Genomic DNA, 15,797 nt, shown 5'->3' with positions numbered 1-15,797 from the left:
CATAAGGAGCAGTTGAGGCAAACAGCACAGATGCATTTAAGGACATCAGATGAATGCAAAACTAGGAGTAGGAAGCCAATTGACCCTTTGGGCTTACTCGGTCATTCACAAAGATCACTGCTAATCTTGTATTTCAGCTCCACCTTCCTGTACTCCCTATATCCCCTTAGTATCTAAAAATCTATCCACTTTGATCCTGAATATACACAACCATTGAGCATTCACATCTCACTGGGGTACTGTATTTCAAACTAACCTTTAAGTGAAAATAGTTTTTCTCATCTTCGTCCTAAATGGTTGATCCCTTATTCTGAAACTTTAAACACCAGTTCTGGACTTCCTAGCCAGAAGAATCAATCCCTAGCATCTACCCTGTCAAGTCTCTTATGAATTTTATGTTATAATGAGGTCACGGGCGAAGAAAAAGAGTGGGTTCCTCCCACAGTCCAAAGATGTGCAGGTTAGGTGGATTGGCCATGCTAAATTAGTGTCCAAAAAAAGTTAGATGGGGTTACGGGGATAGGGTGGAGGTATGGGCTTAAGTAGGGTGCTCTTTCCAAGGACCGATGCAGTCTCGATGGGCCGAATAGCCTCCTTTTGCACTGTAGATTCTATGAAAGATATAGCAATGGGGTTCGAAGCGAGGAGACTCATATGGAGCATAAACACTGGCATGGACCAATTGGGCTCAATAGCCTGTTTTTGTGCTATGTTACGTGGGATTTTGCTGTTGAAACAAATAAGCAGCAGGATGCCCACATGCTAGCCTTGGGTCTACATAAATAACTGGAGGAATTTCACTCTTTGAAAACAAACTAGCCATTATTTAGGAGGTTGATGGTGACAGAAAGCACACTTAGCAATTCTACCACCAAAGAAATACGTATTAAAGTTCCTTTGATATGCACCTGAAACAAAACACAACATACTTTGCTGTCCATCACCTGATCCATCCTCAGAAGTGCACTCCTCTGCTTTGAAGTACAGGTACCGTGTCAACCCTCTACCCTTCCCGTTCTCGTCATATTCACTATCTGTCCCAGAATCCTCCTCTGCTGTATCCCACGTTTCCTTCTTCGCTTCGTTGGCCTTTGAGCGACGGCTGTGTGTGATGCTGTGAGAGTCCAGCCCATTGGTCAGGGGGATAGGGGCTGTGTCTGCATTGCACAAAGTGTCACTGCTGTGGCTGGAGCTGAGGATGTCACTGTCCACGGAGCTTGTGCTCCGGTCATTGTTTACATCAGAATCTGACCGCTCTTCCAATTGGAGTGGGGTCTCTGGATCAGAGGAGGGAATCCGGTTTTCCAGTTCCCGGTTGTCCACAGAGGCCGATGAGTCTGCCTCTTGTGATGGCGATTCAATGGTTTCAAAGTCACTGCTTTCTGCACTTTTGAGACCGTCGCCATTTTCTCCCGGAGTGCAGGATGACTGCCGTTGCTGCAGCAGTGACAAGTTCTTCAATTTCTCAGTGCTTTCCTCCAAAATGGCTTCCACAGGTTTCCTGTGCATTGAGGACCCTTTTGCACATTCGTAGCTGTCTTCTTGGCTGCCTGGATCCCCAGCGGCCTTTTGGTAGAGACACTTTAGTCCATGGGAGCCTGGCGATTGTTCTGGCAATGAAACATATAGTCGAATGGTATTGGCATGCTGGTCTAGTAGATGCCACAGTTGCGACTCAGTGAAGGCTGCTTGATTATCTTGGATGTCTGAGCTTTCAACAAATATCTAGAACAAATTAAAACTCAGGTTAGAACAGATTTAAATCATTGTTCTACAGAAAATAAAATAAATGAACTGCAAGACAAATTATCACAAAATCCTTAAAAACATACAGGTTTGATGACAAAATATTACGCTTCACGTCCTTAACATAGAGGTATCAGCCGTGGTTCAGTTGATAGCAAGCGCTCCACTGAGGCAAAAGGTTCTGCGCTCAAGCCCTACTCTAAAGCGATTTGAGCACAAAATCCAGGCCAACATTGTGTTAGTACTGAGGGAATGCTGCACTGGCTGAGGAGCAGTCTTTCACATGATATGTTAACGTGAGGCTCAGCCTGCTCTCTTGGTTGGATGGAGTAGATCCCACTCCACTATTTTGGAGAGCAAGGGAGTTCTTCCTTTAACATTCCCTGCAACAACATCACTAAATCAGATTATCGGGTCGTTATCACACTGCTGTCTGTTGGACGCTGTGCACAAATTGGCTGCCAGATTTCCTACAATCCAACAGCAGTGGTTACATTCAAAAGTACGTCATGGGCTGTAAAGCGTTTGGGATGTCCTGCGGTCAAGAAAAGGTGCTGGAAAAAGTCTTTCCATCTTTACATGTTTGCGTTCTGCTTGAGGTAAAATTCAGCAAAAAACAATGAATGCTTTGAATTCTACAAAGCACACAAAAACATCTCATGATAAATCTCCATCTTTTCAAATGCATCTAATTTGAGGTACAAAAGCTCGATTAATGACTTCCCCAATATAAATTTGTCATTTGAACTGTACGATAATATAGATAATTCCGTGTTTGTGATAGATAATTAGCTACCACTCAACTTAATCTCAAATGGGATTAGCCAAATGAAACATATTATGTTTTAGTTTAAAAATTCAATTTTCCTTCAGAAAGACAATATTTTAGAAGCTATATTCAATTACTTCATTCTGCATATTAGTTATGTTTTTTCACACTAAAGCTGTGTTTCTGTACACATCCTGCTGGTATTAAATTGGAATGGATCACAAATTCGGATTCATCACCCGGAATGGTTTCAGCAATCCAGCACCCTCTAGTTAGTTCTGCAAAATACCATTCATCTATTTTATTGCAAAATCAATTTTACGACCTCACCTTATTACTCCTGAAGAACCCTTCTGCCTTCAGTGTTTTGTTGGGCACGGAAAGCATCCGCAGGTCATTGCAACAGCGTTCCAGTACAATACGCATTGTCTCAGCAGAGAGTCCTGTCACCTGGGATAACACAGAAACAGCACATGCGGCCCATCAGACAACTTCTCAGAAAACAAAGAACAAAGAATACAGCACAGGAACAGGCCCTTCGGCCCTCCAAGCCTGCGCCGATCATGTGTTCTATCTAGACCAATCTAGATCCTTCTTTACCTCGTCTGTTCACGTGCCTATCCAGCAAAGTCTTAAAGTTCGCTCACACATCTGCCTCAACCACCTCACTTGGCAGTGCATTCCAGTCCACCACCACCCTCTGTATAAAAAAACTTCCTTCGCACATCTCGCTGACCCCCCCCCCCCCCCGCCTCTCCTCTCCCCCTCACCTTGAACTGGTGGCCACTTGAAATTGTCATTTCCACCCTGGGAAAAAGCCTCCAACTGTTCACCCCATCTATACCTCTAATAATTTTATAAACTTCCATCAGTTCACCCCTCAGCCTCCGTCTCTCTAGGGAGAACAATCCCAGTTTATTCAATCTCTCCTCATAGTTAATACCCTCGATACCAGGCAACCTCCTGGTAAATCTTTTCTGTACTTTCGCCAAAGCCTCCATGTCCTTTGGTAGTTTGCTGACCAGAATTGGACACAGCATTCCAAATGTGGCCTAACCAATGTTCTATATAACTGTAATATTATTTTTGAGCTTTTATACTCGATACCCCATCCTATGAAGGCAAGCATGCCAAGTCCTTGATACCCCGTCCTGTGAAGGCAAGTAATGCGTTCTTAGAAAGCCGAGGAAAATTCCATAAACTTCTTGTTATATTTCTTCTATGTGGAGGTAACAGGAGGGACATTATTGAGAAATTGACACAGTAACAAAGGAGCTCTGCCCCTTATATGCTGTTCCACCCCTTCGCTGAAACAAGGGTGAGGGGTAGAGTGGTTAGACCAGTTTGGTTCAATAATAAATAATAATAATAATCACTTATTGTCACAAGTAGGCTTCAATGAAGTTACTGTGAAAAGCCACTAATCACCACATTCCAGCGCCTGTTCGGTTACAGGAATTGAACCCGCGCTGCTGGCATTGTTCTGCATTACAATCCAGCTATTTAGCCCACTGTGCTATTATTTGCAAAAAGGAAGGACGGGAGAAAGAGGGAAAATCGACCGTGGATATCTAAGGAAATAAGGGAGAGTATCAAATTGAAGGAAAAAGCTAACAAAATGGCAAAGATTAGTGGGAGACTAGAGGACTGGGAAATCTTTAGTGGGCAACAGAAAGCTACCAAAAAAGCTATAAAGAAGAGTAAGATAGATGATGAGAGTAAACTTGCTCAGAATATAAAAACAGATAGCAAAGGTTTCTACAAATATATAAAACAAAAAAAGAGTGGCTAAGGTAAATTTTGGTCCTTCAGAGGATGAGAAGGGAGATTTAATAATGGGAGATGAGGAAATGGCTGAGGAACTGAACAGGTTTTTTGGGTCGGTCTTCACAGTAGAAGACACAAATAACATGCCAGTGACTGATGGAAATGAGGCTACGAGAGGTGAGGACCTTGAAATGATTGTTATCACTAAGGAGGTAGTGATGGGCAAGCTAATGGGGCTAAAGGTAGACAAGTCTCCTGGCCCTGATGGAATGCATCCCAGAGTGCTAAAAGAGATGGCTAGGGAAATTGCAAATGCACTAGTGATAATTTACCAAAATTCACTAGACTCTGGGGTGGTCCCGGCGGATTGGAAATTAGCAAACATGACACCACTGTTTAAAAAAGGAGGTAGGCAGAAAGCGGGTAATTATAGTCCAGTCAGCTTAACTTCGGTAGTAGGGAAGATGCTAGAATCTATCATCAAGGAAGAAATAGCGAGGCATCTGGATGGAAATTGTCCCATTGGGCAGGCGCAGCATGGGTTCATAAAGGGCAGGTTGTGCCTAACTAATTTAGTGGAATTTTTTGAGGACATTACCAATGCAGTAACGGGGAGCCAATAGATGTGGTATATTTGGATTTCCAGAAAGATTTTGATAAGGAGTTACACAAAAGGTTGCTGCATAAGATAAAGATGCATGGCATTAAGGGTAAAGTAGTAGCATGGATAGAGGATTGGTTAATTAATAGAAAACAAAGAGTGGGGATTAATGGGTGTTTCTCTGGTTGGCAATCAGTAGCTAGTGGTGTCCCTCAGGGATCAGTGTTGGGCCCACAATTGTTCACAATTTACATAAATGATTTGGAGTTGGGGACCAAGTGCAATGTGTCCCAAGTTTGCAGACGACACTAAGATGAGTGGTAAAGCAAAAAGTGCAGAGGATACCGGAAGTCTGCAAAGGGATTTGGATAGGTTAAGTGAATGAGCTAGGATCTGGCAGATGGAATACAATGTTGACAAATGTGAGGTTATCCATTTTGGTAGGAATAACAGCAAAAGGGATTATTATTGAAATGATAAAATATTAAAACATGCTGCTGTGCAGAGAGACCTGGGTGTACTAGTGCAAAACGTTGGTTGACAGGTGCAACAGGTGATTAAGAATGCAAATGGAGTTTTGTCCTTCATTGCTAGAGGGATGGAGTTTAAGGCTAGGGAGGTTATGCTGCAATTGTATAAGGTGTTGGTGAGGCCACACCTGGAGTAGTGTGTCCAGTTTTGGTCTCCTTACATGAGAAAGGACGTACTGGAGGGTGAGCAGAGGAGATTCACTAGGTTAATCCCAGAGTTGAGGTGGTTGGATTACGAGGAGAGGTTGAGTAGACTGGGACTGTACTCGTTGAAATTTAGAAGGATGCGGAGGGATCTTATAGAAACCAGTGAAGCAGTTGAGGCTCCTTCATTAAATGTTTTTAAGATAAAGATAGATAGTTTTTTGAAGAATAAAGGGATTAAGGGTTATGGTGTTTGGGCCGGAAAGTGGAGCTGAGTCCACAAAAGATCATTAAATGACAGAGCAGGCTCGAGGGGCCAGATGGCCTACTCCTGCTCCTTTTTCTCATGTTCTTATTATGATCTTAACTTGGTCCTTTAAGCTTACACAATTTGAAATGCAGTAACATAGTAGAAACCATGACGTGGAGATGCCGGCGTTGGATTGGGGTGGGCACAGTAAGAAGTCTTTCAACATCAGATTAAAGTCTAACAGGTTTGTTTCGAATCACTAGCTTTTGGAGAGCAGCTCCTTCCTCAGGGGAATGAAAATTGAAACCATCACTGAAGAGTCATCTGGATCTCAAATGTTAACTCTGTGCCCCTCGCCACAGATGCTGCTAGACCTGCTCAGTCTTACCAGCATTTCCTGTTTTTATACTAGAAAATATAGTTATGGTGTCAGGTATTGAGGACGAGGTCCTGGGCCTGGCGGTCAAGACTCAGACGCACGAGGCACTTCATAAAAAGTGTGCTGACAGGATTGAGGCCCTTGAAAATGGAGCGCGAAGGAAGAACCTTAGGATACTAGGTCTCCCGGAGGGTGTGGAAGGAGTGGACTGTGGAGCGTACGCAAGTAAGATGCTGAGCTCACTGATGGGTGCTGAGGCCCCTGCGGGCCCCATGGAGGTGGAGTGGGCAAATCGGATCCCGGCGAGAAGACCAAAAGCGGGAGAACCACCGAGGGCGATAATCGTGCGATTCTACCGTCTTAAGGACAGAGGTCCTGAGATGGGCTAAAAAAGTGCGGAGTAGCAGATGGGAGAATGCGGTGGTAAGGATCTACCAGGATTGGAGTGCGGAGGTGGCGAGAAGGAGGGCGAGCTTCAACCGAGCCAAAGAGGTTTTGCACAAAAGGAAGGTGAAGTTTGGGATGCTGCAGCCGGCAAGCCGGCTGCAGCCGGGTCACGCATCAGGAGAGACACTATTATTTTGAGACGGCGGAGGAAGCATGGTCCATCATCAATGAAAAGAAACTGGACCGGAACTGAGGGACTGATGCTGCAGGGAACTGTTATTGTTGTTATTATTGTTTTTGTTAATGGGATGGTGAAAGTTAATCGAGAAGTAAACAGGGAAGGGGGGGGGACACTGGGGAAATGGGGGCGCCGGTGAGGGGGGAGAGGCGGGACATAGTCGGAGAATGGGGAAGGAGAGGGGAGGGGAAAGGGAACTGTGCCATAAGAGGCGGGTCAGGTAAAGGGATGTTCCCGCGCCAGAAAGAATAAGGCGGGAAAACAGGCGCAAGGCAGATGGGAGTTCCCTCACACCGGGGGGGGGGGGGGGGGGGGGTCGAGGAGCGAGCAGGAGTAGCCGGGGTCAGTTGAAGTCAGCTGACTTACGGAAGTGATATGGGGGGAGCAATCAAGCTAGATAGGGATCTAGCGCGGGGGGGGGGGGGGGGGGGGGGGGGGGGGGGGGACAACTGGGTTGCTGCTGCGGAAATCCAAAAGGAAATGGTTAAAGAGAGGGTGGTCGGGGGCGGAATGCGACGCTGGGGGAGCGAGCGCGGAGGCGGGATATGGGACTGGCCTAGAGAAGGTAATGGCTAGTCGACACGGGAGGGGGGCAGGTAGCCCCCCAGTGAGGCTGATCACGTGGAACGTGAGAGGCCTGAATGGACCGATAAAAAGGGCCCGAGCGCTCGCGCATTTGAAAGGATTAAGGGCAGACGTGGTTATGCTCCAAGAGACGCACCTAAAGGTGGCGGACCAAGTTAGGCTAAGGAAAGGATGGGTGGGACAGGTGTTCCACTCAGGGCTGGATACAAAGAACAGAGGGGTGGCCATTTTGGTGGGGAAACAGGTAGCATTTGAAGCAAAGACCATCGTTGCAGATAGTGGAGGTAGATATGTAATGGTGAGTGGTAGGCTGGAGGGAATGGAGGTCGTGTTGGCTAATGTGTATGCCCCAAATTGGGACGCTGCGGGGTTCATGAGACGGATGCTGGGGCGTATTCCGAACCTGGAGGCAGGAAATTTGATTTTAGGAGGGGACTTCAATACGGTGCTGGACCCGGGGCTAGATAGATCCAGCTCAAGGACTGGAAGAAGGCTGGCAGCGGCCAAGGTACGTAAGGGGTTTATGGACCAAATGGGGGGAGTGGATCCATGGCGGTTTCTTAGACCCAGGGCTAGGGAGTATTCCTTCTTCTCCCACGTCCATAAAGTGTACTCCCAGATAGATTTTTTTGTTTTAGGAAGGTCGTTGATCTCTAGGATGGAAGAAGCTGAATACTCAGCCATAGCGATTTCGGATCATGCCCCACATTGGGTGGACCTGGAAGTAGAAGAGGACAGGGAGCAGAGAACACTCTGGCGATTAGATGTGGGACTGATGGCGGATAAGGGAGTGTGTGCAAGAGTGAGGGGGTGTATCGAGAGATACCTGGAGGTCAATGACGACGGCGAGGTCCCTGTAGGAGTGGTCTGGGAAGCACTAAAAGCGGTGGTCAGAGGAGAGCTGATTTCTATTGGGGCCCACAAAAGGAAAACAGAGGCCAAGGAAAGGGATAGATTACTGGGGGAGATTTTAAGGGTGGACAGGGAATTTGCAGAGACCCCGGAGGAGGAGCTGTACAGGGAGAGGAGACGACTCCAGACCGAGTTTGACCTTCTGACCACCAGAAAGGCGGAGGTACTGTGGAGGAAGGCACAGGGGAGGAGGTATGAATATGGGGAAAAGGCTAGTCGCCTGTTGGCGCACCAACTGTGAAAGAGGGCAGCAGCGAGGGAGATAGGCGGAATTAGGGATGAAAGGGGAGACACTGTGCGAAGGGCAGGAAAGATAAATGAGGTGTTTAAGACCTTTTATGAAGAACTGTATAGGTCTCAGCCCCCAGAGGGAGAGGAGGGGATGCGGCAGTTCCTGGACCAGTTGAGGTTCCCGAAAGTGGAGGAGCAGGCGGTGGCAGGCCTGGGGGCGCCGATTGAGGTGGACGAGGTTATTAAGGGACTGGGAAGCATGCAAGCAGGGAAGGTCCCGGGGCCGGACGGGTTCCCGGTGGAATTCTACAGAAAATATGTGGACTTGTTGGCCCAGTTATTGGCGAGAACGTTCAATGAGGCCAGGGAAGGGGGGACACTACCCCCGACAATGTCGGAGGCGACGATATCGCTAATTTTGAAGAGGGACAAAGATCCGATGCAGTGTGGGTCCTTTAGACCTATTTCACTATTGTACGTGGACGCCAAACTGCTAGCAAAGGTGCTGGCATCGAGGATAGAGGAGTGTGTCCCAGGGGTGGTGCACGAAGACCAGACAGGGTTCGTAAAAGGGAGACAATTGAATGTTAACGTGCGACGGCTATTAGGGGTGATAATGATGCCCTCAGTGGAGGGGGAGGCTGAGATAGTGGCGGCAATGGACGCAGAGAAGGCATTTGACAGGGTGGAGTGGGAGTATTTATGGGAAGTGTTAAGGAGGTTTGGGTTTGGGAACGGATTTATTCGCTGGGTTAGACTACTTTATGGGGCACCAACGGCAAGCGTAGTTACAGGTCGACATAGATCGGAGTATTTCCGATTATGTAGGGGAACAAGACAGGGATGCCCGCTGTCTCCATTGTTGTTTGCGCTGGCAATTGAACCTCTGGCCATGGCGCTGAGAGACTCCAGGAAATGGAGAGGGGTGACTAGAGGGGGAGAAGAACACCGAGTCTCGTTATACGCGGATGACCTATTGCTATACGTGTCGGACCCAGCGGGGGGGATGATAGAGGTTATGCGAATCTTGAGGAGGTTCGGGGAATTTTCGGGGTATAGGTTAAACATGGGGAAGAGTGAATTATACGTGATACATCCAGGGGACCAGAGTAGAGAGATAGAAGGCTTACCGCTAAGGAAAGTGGAAAGAAACTTTCGGTACTTGGGGATTCAGATCGCTAGGAGCTGGGGAACCTTGCACAGACTTAATCTGACACGGCTGGTAGAACAAATGGAGGAGGACTTTAAGAGGTGGGACATGCAGCCTTTATCGCTGGCGGGCAGGGTGCAAGCAATTAAGATGATGGTCCTCCCGAGGTTCTTATTTGTATTTCAATGTCTCCCTATTTTAATCACCAGGAACTTTTTCAATAAAATAGATAGGAGCATTACGAGCTTTGTGGGCAGGGAAAGTTCCGAGAGTAAGGAGGGGGTTCCTTCAGCGCAGTAGGGACAGAGGAGGACTGGCACTACCGAACTTGGGAGATTATTATTGGGCCGCCAATGTGGCAATGATATGTAGATGGATGATGGAGGGTGAGGGAGCGGCGTGGAAAAGGCTGGAGAGGAGGTCCTGTAAAGGGACGAGTCTAGAGGCGCTGGTGACGGCGCCGCTACCGTTCTCACCGAAAAAGTACACCACGAACCCGGTGGTGGCGGCAACACTGAACATATGGGGACAGTGGAGGCGACAGAGAGGGGTGCGGGGAGCCCTGGTGGGGTCCCCTATCAGGAACAACCATAGGTTCGCCCCAGGAAAAATGGATGGAGGATTTCAGAGCTGGTACCAGTTGGGAATTAGGAAGGTGGGAGATTTATTCATAGATGGGACTTTTGCGAGCTTGGGAGCACTGGAGGAAAAGTATAAGCTACCCCGGGGGAATTTCTTGAGATACATGCAGGTGAGGGCGTTTACTAGACAACAGGTGAGGGAATTTCCGCGGCTCCCGACACAGGGGATACAGGACAGGGTGCTTTCAGGGGTGTGGGTCGGAGAGGGCAAGGTGTCAGAGATTTATAGAGGGGGAGGAGTCGGTGGGCGAACTAAAAAGAAAGTGGGAAGAAGAATTAGGGGAGGAGATAGAGGAGGGTATGTGGGCTGATGCCCTAAGCAGGGTAAATTCCTCTTTCTCATGCGCCAGGCTTAGCCTGATTCCATTTAAGGTGCTACATAGAGCACACATAACGGGGGCAAGATTGAGCAGGTTCTTTGGAGTGGAGGACAAATGTGGGAGGTGTGGCGGGAGCCCGGCAAACCACGCACATATGTTTTGGGCGTGCCCGGCACTGGAAGGGTATTGGAAGGGAGTGACGGGAGTGATTTCGCAGGTGGTGAAGGCCCGGGTCAAACCAGGCTGGGGGTTAGCTCTATTTGGAGTTGCGGAAGAGCCGGGAGTGCAGGAGGCGAAAGAGGCCGATGTCGTGGCCTTTGCGTCCCTCGTAGCCCGTCGCAGGATCCTACTCATGTGGAAGGAGGCGAAACCCCCCGGACTGGAGGCCTGGATAAATGATATGGCGGGGTTTATTAAACTGGGCCAGATAAAGTTTGCCCTGAGAGGATCGGCTCAAGGGTTCACCTAGGGGAACGTTAAGAGGGAAGACAGATGACCAGCAGCAGCAACCCAGGGGGGAAGGGGGGAGGAGGCTTAGTTGAGTGTAGGTCAATAGAGTACGAGGTTTTGTTACTTGTATGTTATTATTATTATTATTGTTGTTAAAGTTTTAAAAAATTCTGTTTTGTTATTGTTATCGTTTTGCTTGTTTTGTAAGCGGGAAAAATGTTGCTCAGGGAAAAAAAAATTTCAATAAAATATATTTAAAAAAAAAAAGAAAATATAGTTATGCTCTAACTATATAAATGACAGACCTATATGGGATGTGAATACATATAATCATGCATATTTAGCTGAAAATAAAACTGATGAGCCACACTATAATGTGGAGATGCCGGCGTTGGACTGGGATGGGCACGGTAAGAAGTCTTACAATACCAGTTTAAAGGCAGACAGGTTTGTTTCGAATTCTGAGGAAGGAACTGCCCTCCGAAAGCTCGTGATTCGAAACAAAGCTATTGGACTTTAACCTGGTGTTGTAAGACTTCTTACTGGATCCACACTACAGCAGTGCTGTGTGTTTTGTTGAAAAGGAATGTGTTCACCCACAATATGAAACCATTTAAGGCTTTGAGAATTGTTCATGAGAGAACTAACAAAGTCGGATGTGTGAAAACGACTATTAATTATCTAGTGGTAATGGGAGGACAAAACATTCATTTGTATATTAGCATTTTTAAGTGATATTTCAAAGCCACAATCAAATTGGACTCCTTGCTTCATTTCACTCACTCCTATTCAAAAGTTAGAAAGACATTTTTAGGCTAGAGGGTGATAATCATATGATAAACATTCATTGCTTTTCAAGTTCTTGGATACATTAAAAGAGAAAGATTACACAAATAACTGTTCATACTGACAAATTATGGATTTAGGAACACATCTGTTTCCATAATCTCTCAAATATAAAAGGTTATGTTATTTCATGCAACGCTTTTTGAAGCAAAACAAAGTCATGGGGCGCGATTCTCCGCTCCCGCGCCGAAGTGCCCACGCCGTCGTGAACGCCGATTCAGGGCCCGATAATGGGCTAGGAGCGGGGCCGCGTCATTTACACGCGCCAGGCCTTGTCGCCACGTAAAGGCGGCGCCGCATACATGACGCGGCCGGCGCCGCATACATGACGCGGCCGGCGCCGCATAACTGGCGTCACCCGCGCATGCGTGGTTGCCGTCCTCTCCGAGTCCGCCCCGCAAGAAGATGCCAGACGGATCTTGTGGGGCTGCGGAAGAAAGGAGGTCCTCCTTCAGAGAGGACAGCCCGACGATCGGTGGGCACCGATCGCGGGCCAGACCCCATTTGAGGGCCCCCCTGGTGCAGGATCCCCCGCCCCCCCCCCCCCCCCCCAGCGTTCCCGCGCTGTTCCCGCCGGCAGCGACCAGGTGTGGACGCCGCCGGGGGGAACCCGCCGTTTTGGCCTGGCCGCTCGGCCCATCCGGGCCTGAGAATAGCAGGGGTGCCGGAGAATCGCCATTTTGGGTGTCTCGGGCGATTCTCCGGCCTACGCAGAGCGGAACTCAACGGGGCCGTTCTCGCCGCTTGGGAGAATCGCGGGAGGGCGTCGGACCGGCGTCGCAGGAAATTTTGGCAACACAGGCGATTCTCCCAACCGGCGCGGGAGCGGAGAATCCCACCCATGATCTTCAAAACACTACAAATTGTTTTGTTGGTCACTTTTAAATTAATGGTACAACGGCTTAGAACGCTGCTCTCTGGACAAAGATTGCTCTAGCAAAATATCAGCAGAGGCACAATAGACTATGCTGTACCTGGATGAGACCCAGTGAATAAATCCTTAAAATGATTCACCCACAAGTTTATGCCATAAAATTACATTGCTTGCTGGGAGGGTCACAACACACTGGAGGGTAGTTTCCTTGACAGGTATCCATAAAACCACACTAGCAACAACCTCACATGGCACTGGGCAGACAGGTCCTAGCACAGCCTTCCATTCAAGCAGAGTTAGAGGATGAGAGTAACTGCCTGAGAAAGGCAGGGGTGCTCAGTGAACATGATGCCTGGGAAAAGGAATGTCATTATGGTTCAAGTTAGGCAATTGCAATTTGAGTTTTGGAGCCTTTTGGAATGGTTTTTCCAAAAATTAAATTTTATCAACTGTCTTTGTTTTAATGAAGCTGAGCAGTGTCTCTCAGCTAGATACATCCAAAAACATAAAATAGTGTATAATATATTAGCTCCTGAGAAAATAAAACACCAAATTTCAACTGTTCATCTCTGTAAACAACTGAAAAACAAAACTTGATCATTTCTATCAGGAAATCAAGCGGTAATTTAAAAAAGACAAAAATGCTTTTTTTGTTAGTGAACACAAACATTTAACTCCTCCAGCTTTGGCTTTCAATCGGAGTTGACTCATATTTACAGGTCATTTGATCTTTATATCAGGTCAATTTACCATCTGGAAAAGGCAGGTGCATCTTTCAGCTATCCAGCTTAGCCAGAACTGAAAATAAAAAATTTAAAATCTGCTCAATATTGTTCCAGCAGCAAAAGACAAAGGATATAGCAGGTATTGGAACTGCAAAGGTTACATTGATGGTCTAAACCAGGTTTACCCAGCCTTTTTGTGGTGGTTTGGAGGGGGGGCACATTCCAATTTTGTTCTCACTCAATGTGCTGATGAGCAGATTTCAGATACAGGAATTTCAAAAAACATTGAGGAAGAAGAAACATCTTGCCCAGCAAAATATAGCAATGTCAATGCAATAAATGATTATATTTTTTTAATTAAAAAAAACAACCATTAGATGGTAAGAGGGTGAGGTGTGTGCATCTGGCTAACTCCCAGTCTCAGGATGTTCACTCATACAACCTTATCTGCGCGCACGCACCTCTCTCCAGGCCATGGCAACACGTAGCACTGTTGGTGTTTGCTGTTTCTCCAATCAGAGAAGGTTTCTCTCTCCCTCATTTGCTGCTGATAGAGAATTTATCAGACCCGGAGGTCCACATAGAAGGGCTTCACAGGCCACAATGCGACCTGCGTGCCACTGGTTGGACAAGCTTAGTCTAAATAGTCAGAAAACTGCTCATTGTAGGCCTGTATTTTCCTTCTCTAGGTACCAATGAACAACCTGGATTTGCAGCCCACACAATATTTTCCTTTCAGGGTTTCAGTACCTTCAGTTTTTGTTTGGTATTCTCACTTGGGTGGATTTGCCCTTTTAATCTCCTTTCCTATTTTCACATGCTTTTGATTTGCTTCACAGCGATGTGCTTTTAAACCCATTACCAGGCTCTATTGAGCAGCGCGCAGCCCATTCAGCCCCCTGGTCAACAACTTATGATTGCATCACCAAAAGTCTTCACCTGAAGAGTTCGCTCATCTTTTCAGTTCTGACAGATGTGGCACATGAAACAACACTGCCTGTGTTTCCTCCTTCTATGCTCAGAGACTTGGTCTGTTTGAGATGTTTGCATATTGCAGTTGTAATATTAATAAACTGCTTTCTTTATATCAAATCAATGCACTAATGTGGGTTAACATTTTAAAAACTATAATATAAATTAAAAATGTGATCAATTTCATATTTGCCCTTTACCCAACAAAGCCTTTACTCAGCTTTTCGATATCCTACAGTCAATATTCCTCACTTGTACCTTCCCCATCTAGGTTTGTGGACTATGTGATTTAAGCTAAATGTCAAAAGTAGGTTGGCCATGCATTCGTACTAACTTCTGCTGTAAATGATATCAAGATTTGTTAAGGCTTGCAATAGGAGCCAAATTGCTTGAAGGTCTACATTCAGTTCATTGTGGCAACATTGCATTCCAACTCTTCAAATTCAAAGTAACTCACCAAAGCAGATAAACTAATTACCCAAATGGCCTGCACCTCCTACCTGGGAAATGAGCTGTTTGAATTCTGCCACAGTTTGATTAAGGTAAGCACGGACACTGATGGGCGGAATCAGAGTTTCTGTTTTCAGGTCAACCATGTGCACTTTCACCATGACTTCTAAAGAAAACATAACGGATCAAAATGAGATGGGCAAATGGCAATGACATTTTCATTCTGGTACTGACACAGACCAGCACTATTTTATAATAGCCTCAGATGGGAGCACATTTACTTGCGTTAGGAAGCTTTGGGATCATTGCGGACTCAGGCACATGATCCAAGCCAACATGCCAGTCTAGTACTAGTGTGGCGGGGGGGACGGGATGACAGCATTAGGGCAGCCCTGAGAAAACACTGTACTGTCAGAGGTAGAGTGCTGAGGGAGCTCAGAGAGGCAGCACCGAGGAAGCACAGCACTGTCAGAGGGGCAGCACTGTCAGAGGGGCAGCATTGAGAAAGCACAGCACTGGTCAGAGGGGCAGCACTGAGAAAGCACAACACTGTCGGAGGGACAGCACTGAGAAAGCACAGCACTGTCAGAGGGTCAGCACTGAGGGAGCACAGCACTGCCAGAGGGGCATCATTGAGAAAGCATTGTTCAGAGGGGCAGCACTCAGAAAGAACAGCAGTGTCACAGGGGCAGCACCGAGTGAGTGCCTGACTATCGGAAGGGCAGTGCAGAAGGAGCACTGCACTATTGCTGGTAGTTGGACTGGTCTGATTTGGTGGTGGAAACGTATGAGAGCGGAAATGCAATTTTAGATAAGAAAAGTCACAGGTT

General features: G+C 46.9%; 1 protein-coding gene across 3 annotated transcripts in view; it reads right to left on the bottom strand.

Annotated features, from left to right (window-relative positions):
• The window catches only part of usp47 (ubiquitin specific peptidase 47), a 259,715-nt gene that overhangs the window by 37,421 nt on the left and 206,497 nt on the right, over nt 1-15,797 (bottom strand). For 2 of the 3 annotated variants that reach the window (XM_072466172.1, XM_072466171.1), the window contains exons 18-20: nt 15,018-15,133; nt 2,846-2,965; nt 930-1,725 (exon numbers count right to left, since the gene is read on the bottom strand). In XM_072466172.1, coding sequence (XP_072322273.1) covers nt 930-1,725; nt 2,846-2,965; nt 15,018-15,133 — 1,032 coding nt within the window. The remainder of the gene's footprint in view (nt 1-929; nt 1,726-2,845; nt 2,966-15,017; nt 15,134-15,797) is intronic. The other variant, XM_072466170.1, reaches the window with a different exon arrangement.

Source organism: Scyliorhinus torazame, chromosome 10 (assembly GCF_047496885.1).
Source record: "Scyliorhinus torazame isolate Kashiwa2021f chromosome 10, sScyTor2.1, whole genome shotgun sequence".
NCBI classification, from domain to species: domain Eukaryota; kingdom Metazoa; phylum Chordata; class Chondrichthyes; order Carcharhiniformes; family Scyliorhinidae; genus Scyliorhinus; species Scyliorhinus torazame.
Note: the sequence above shows the minus strand (reverse complement) of the source record. Positions and strands in the feature narration are given on the sequence as shown.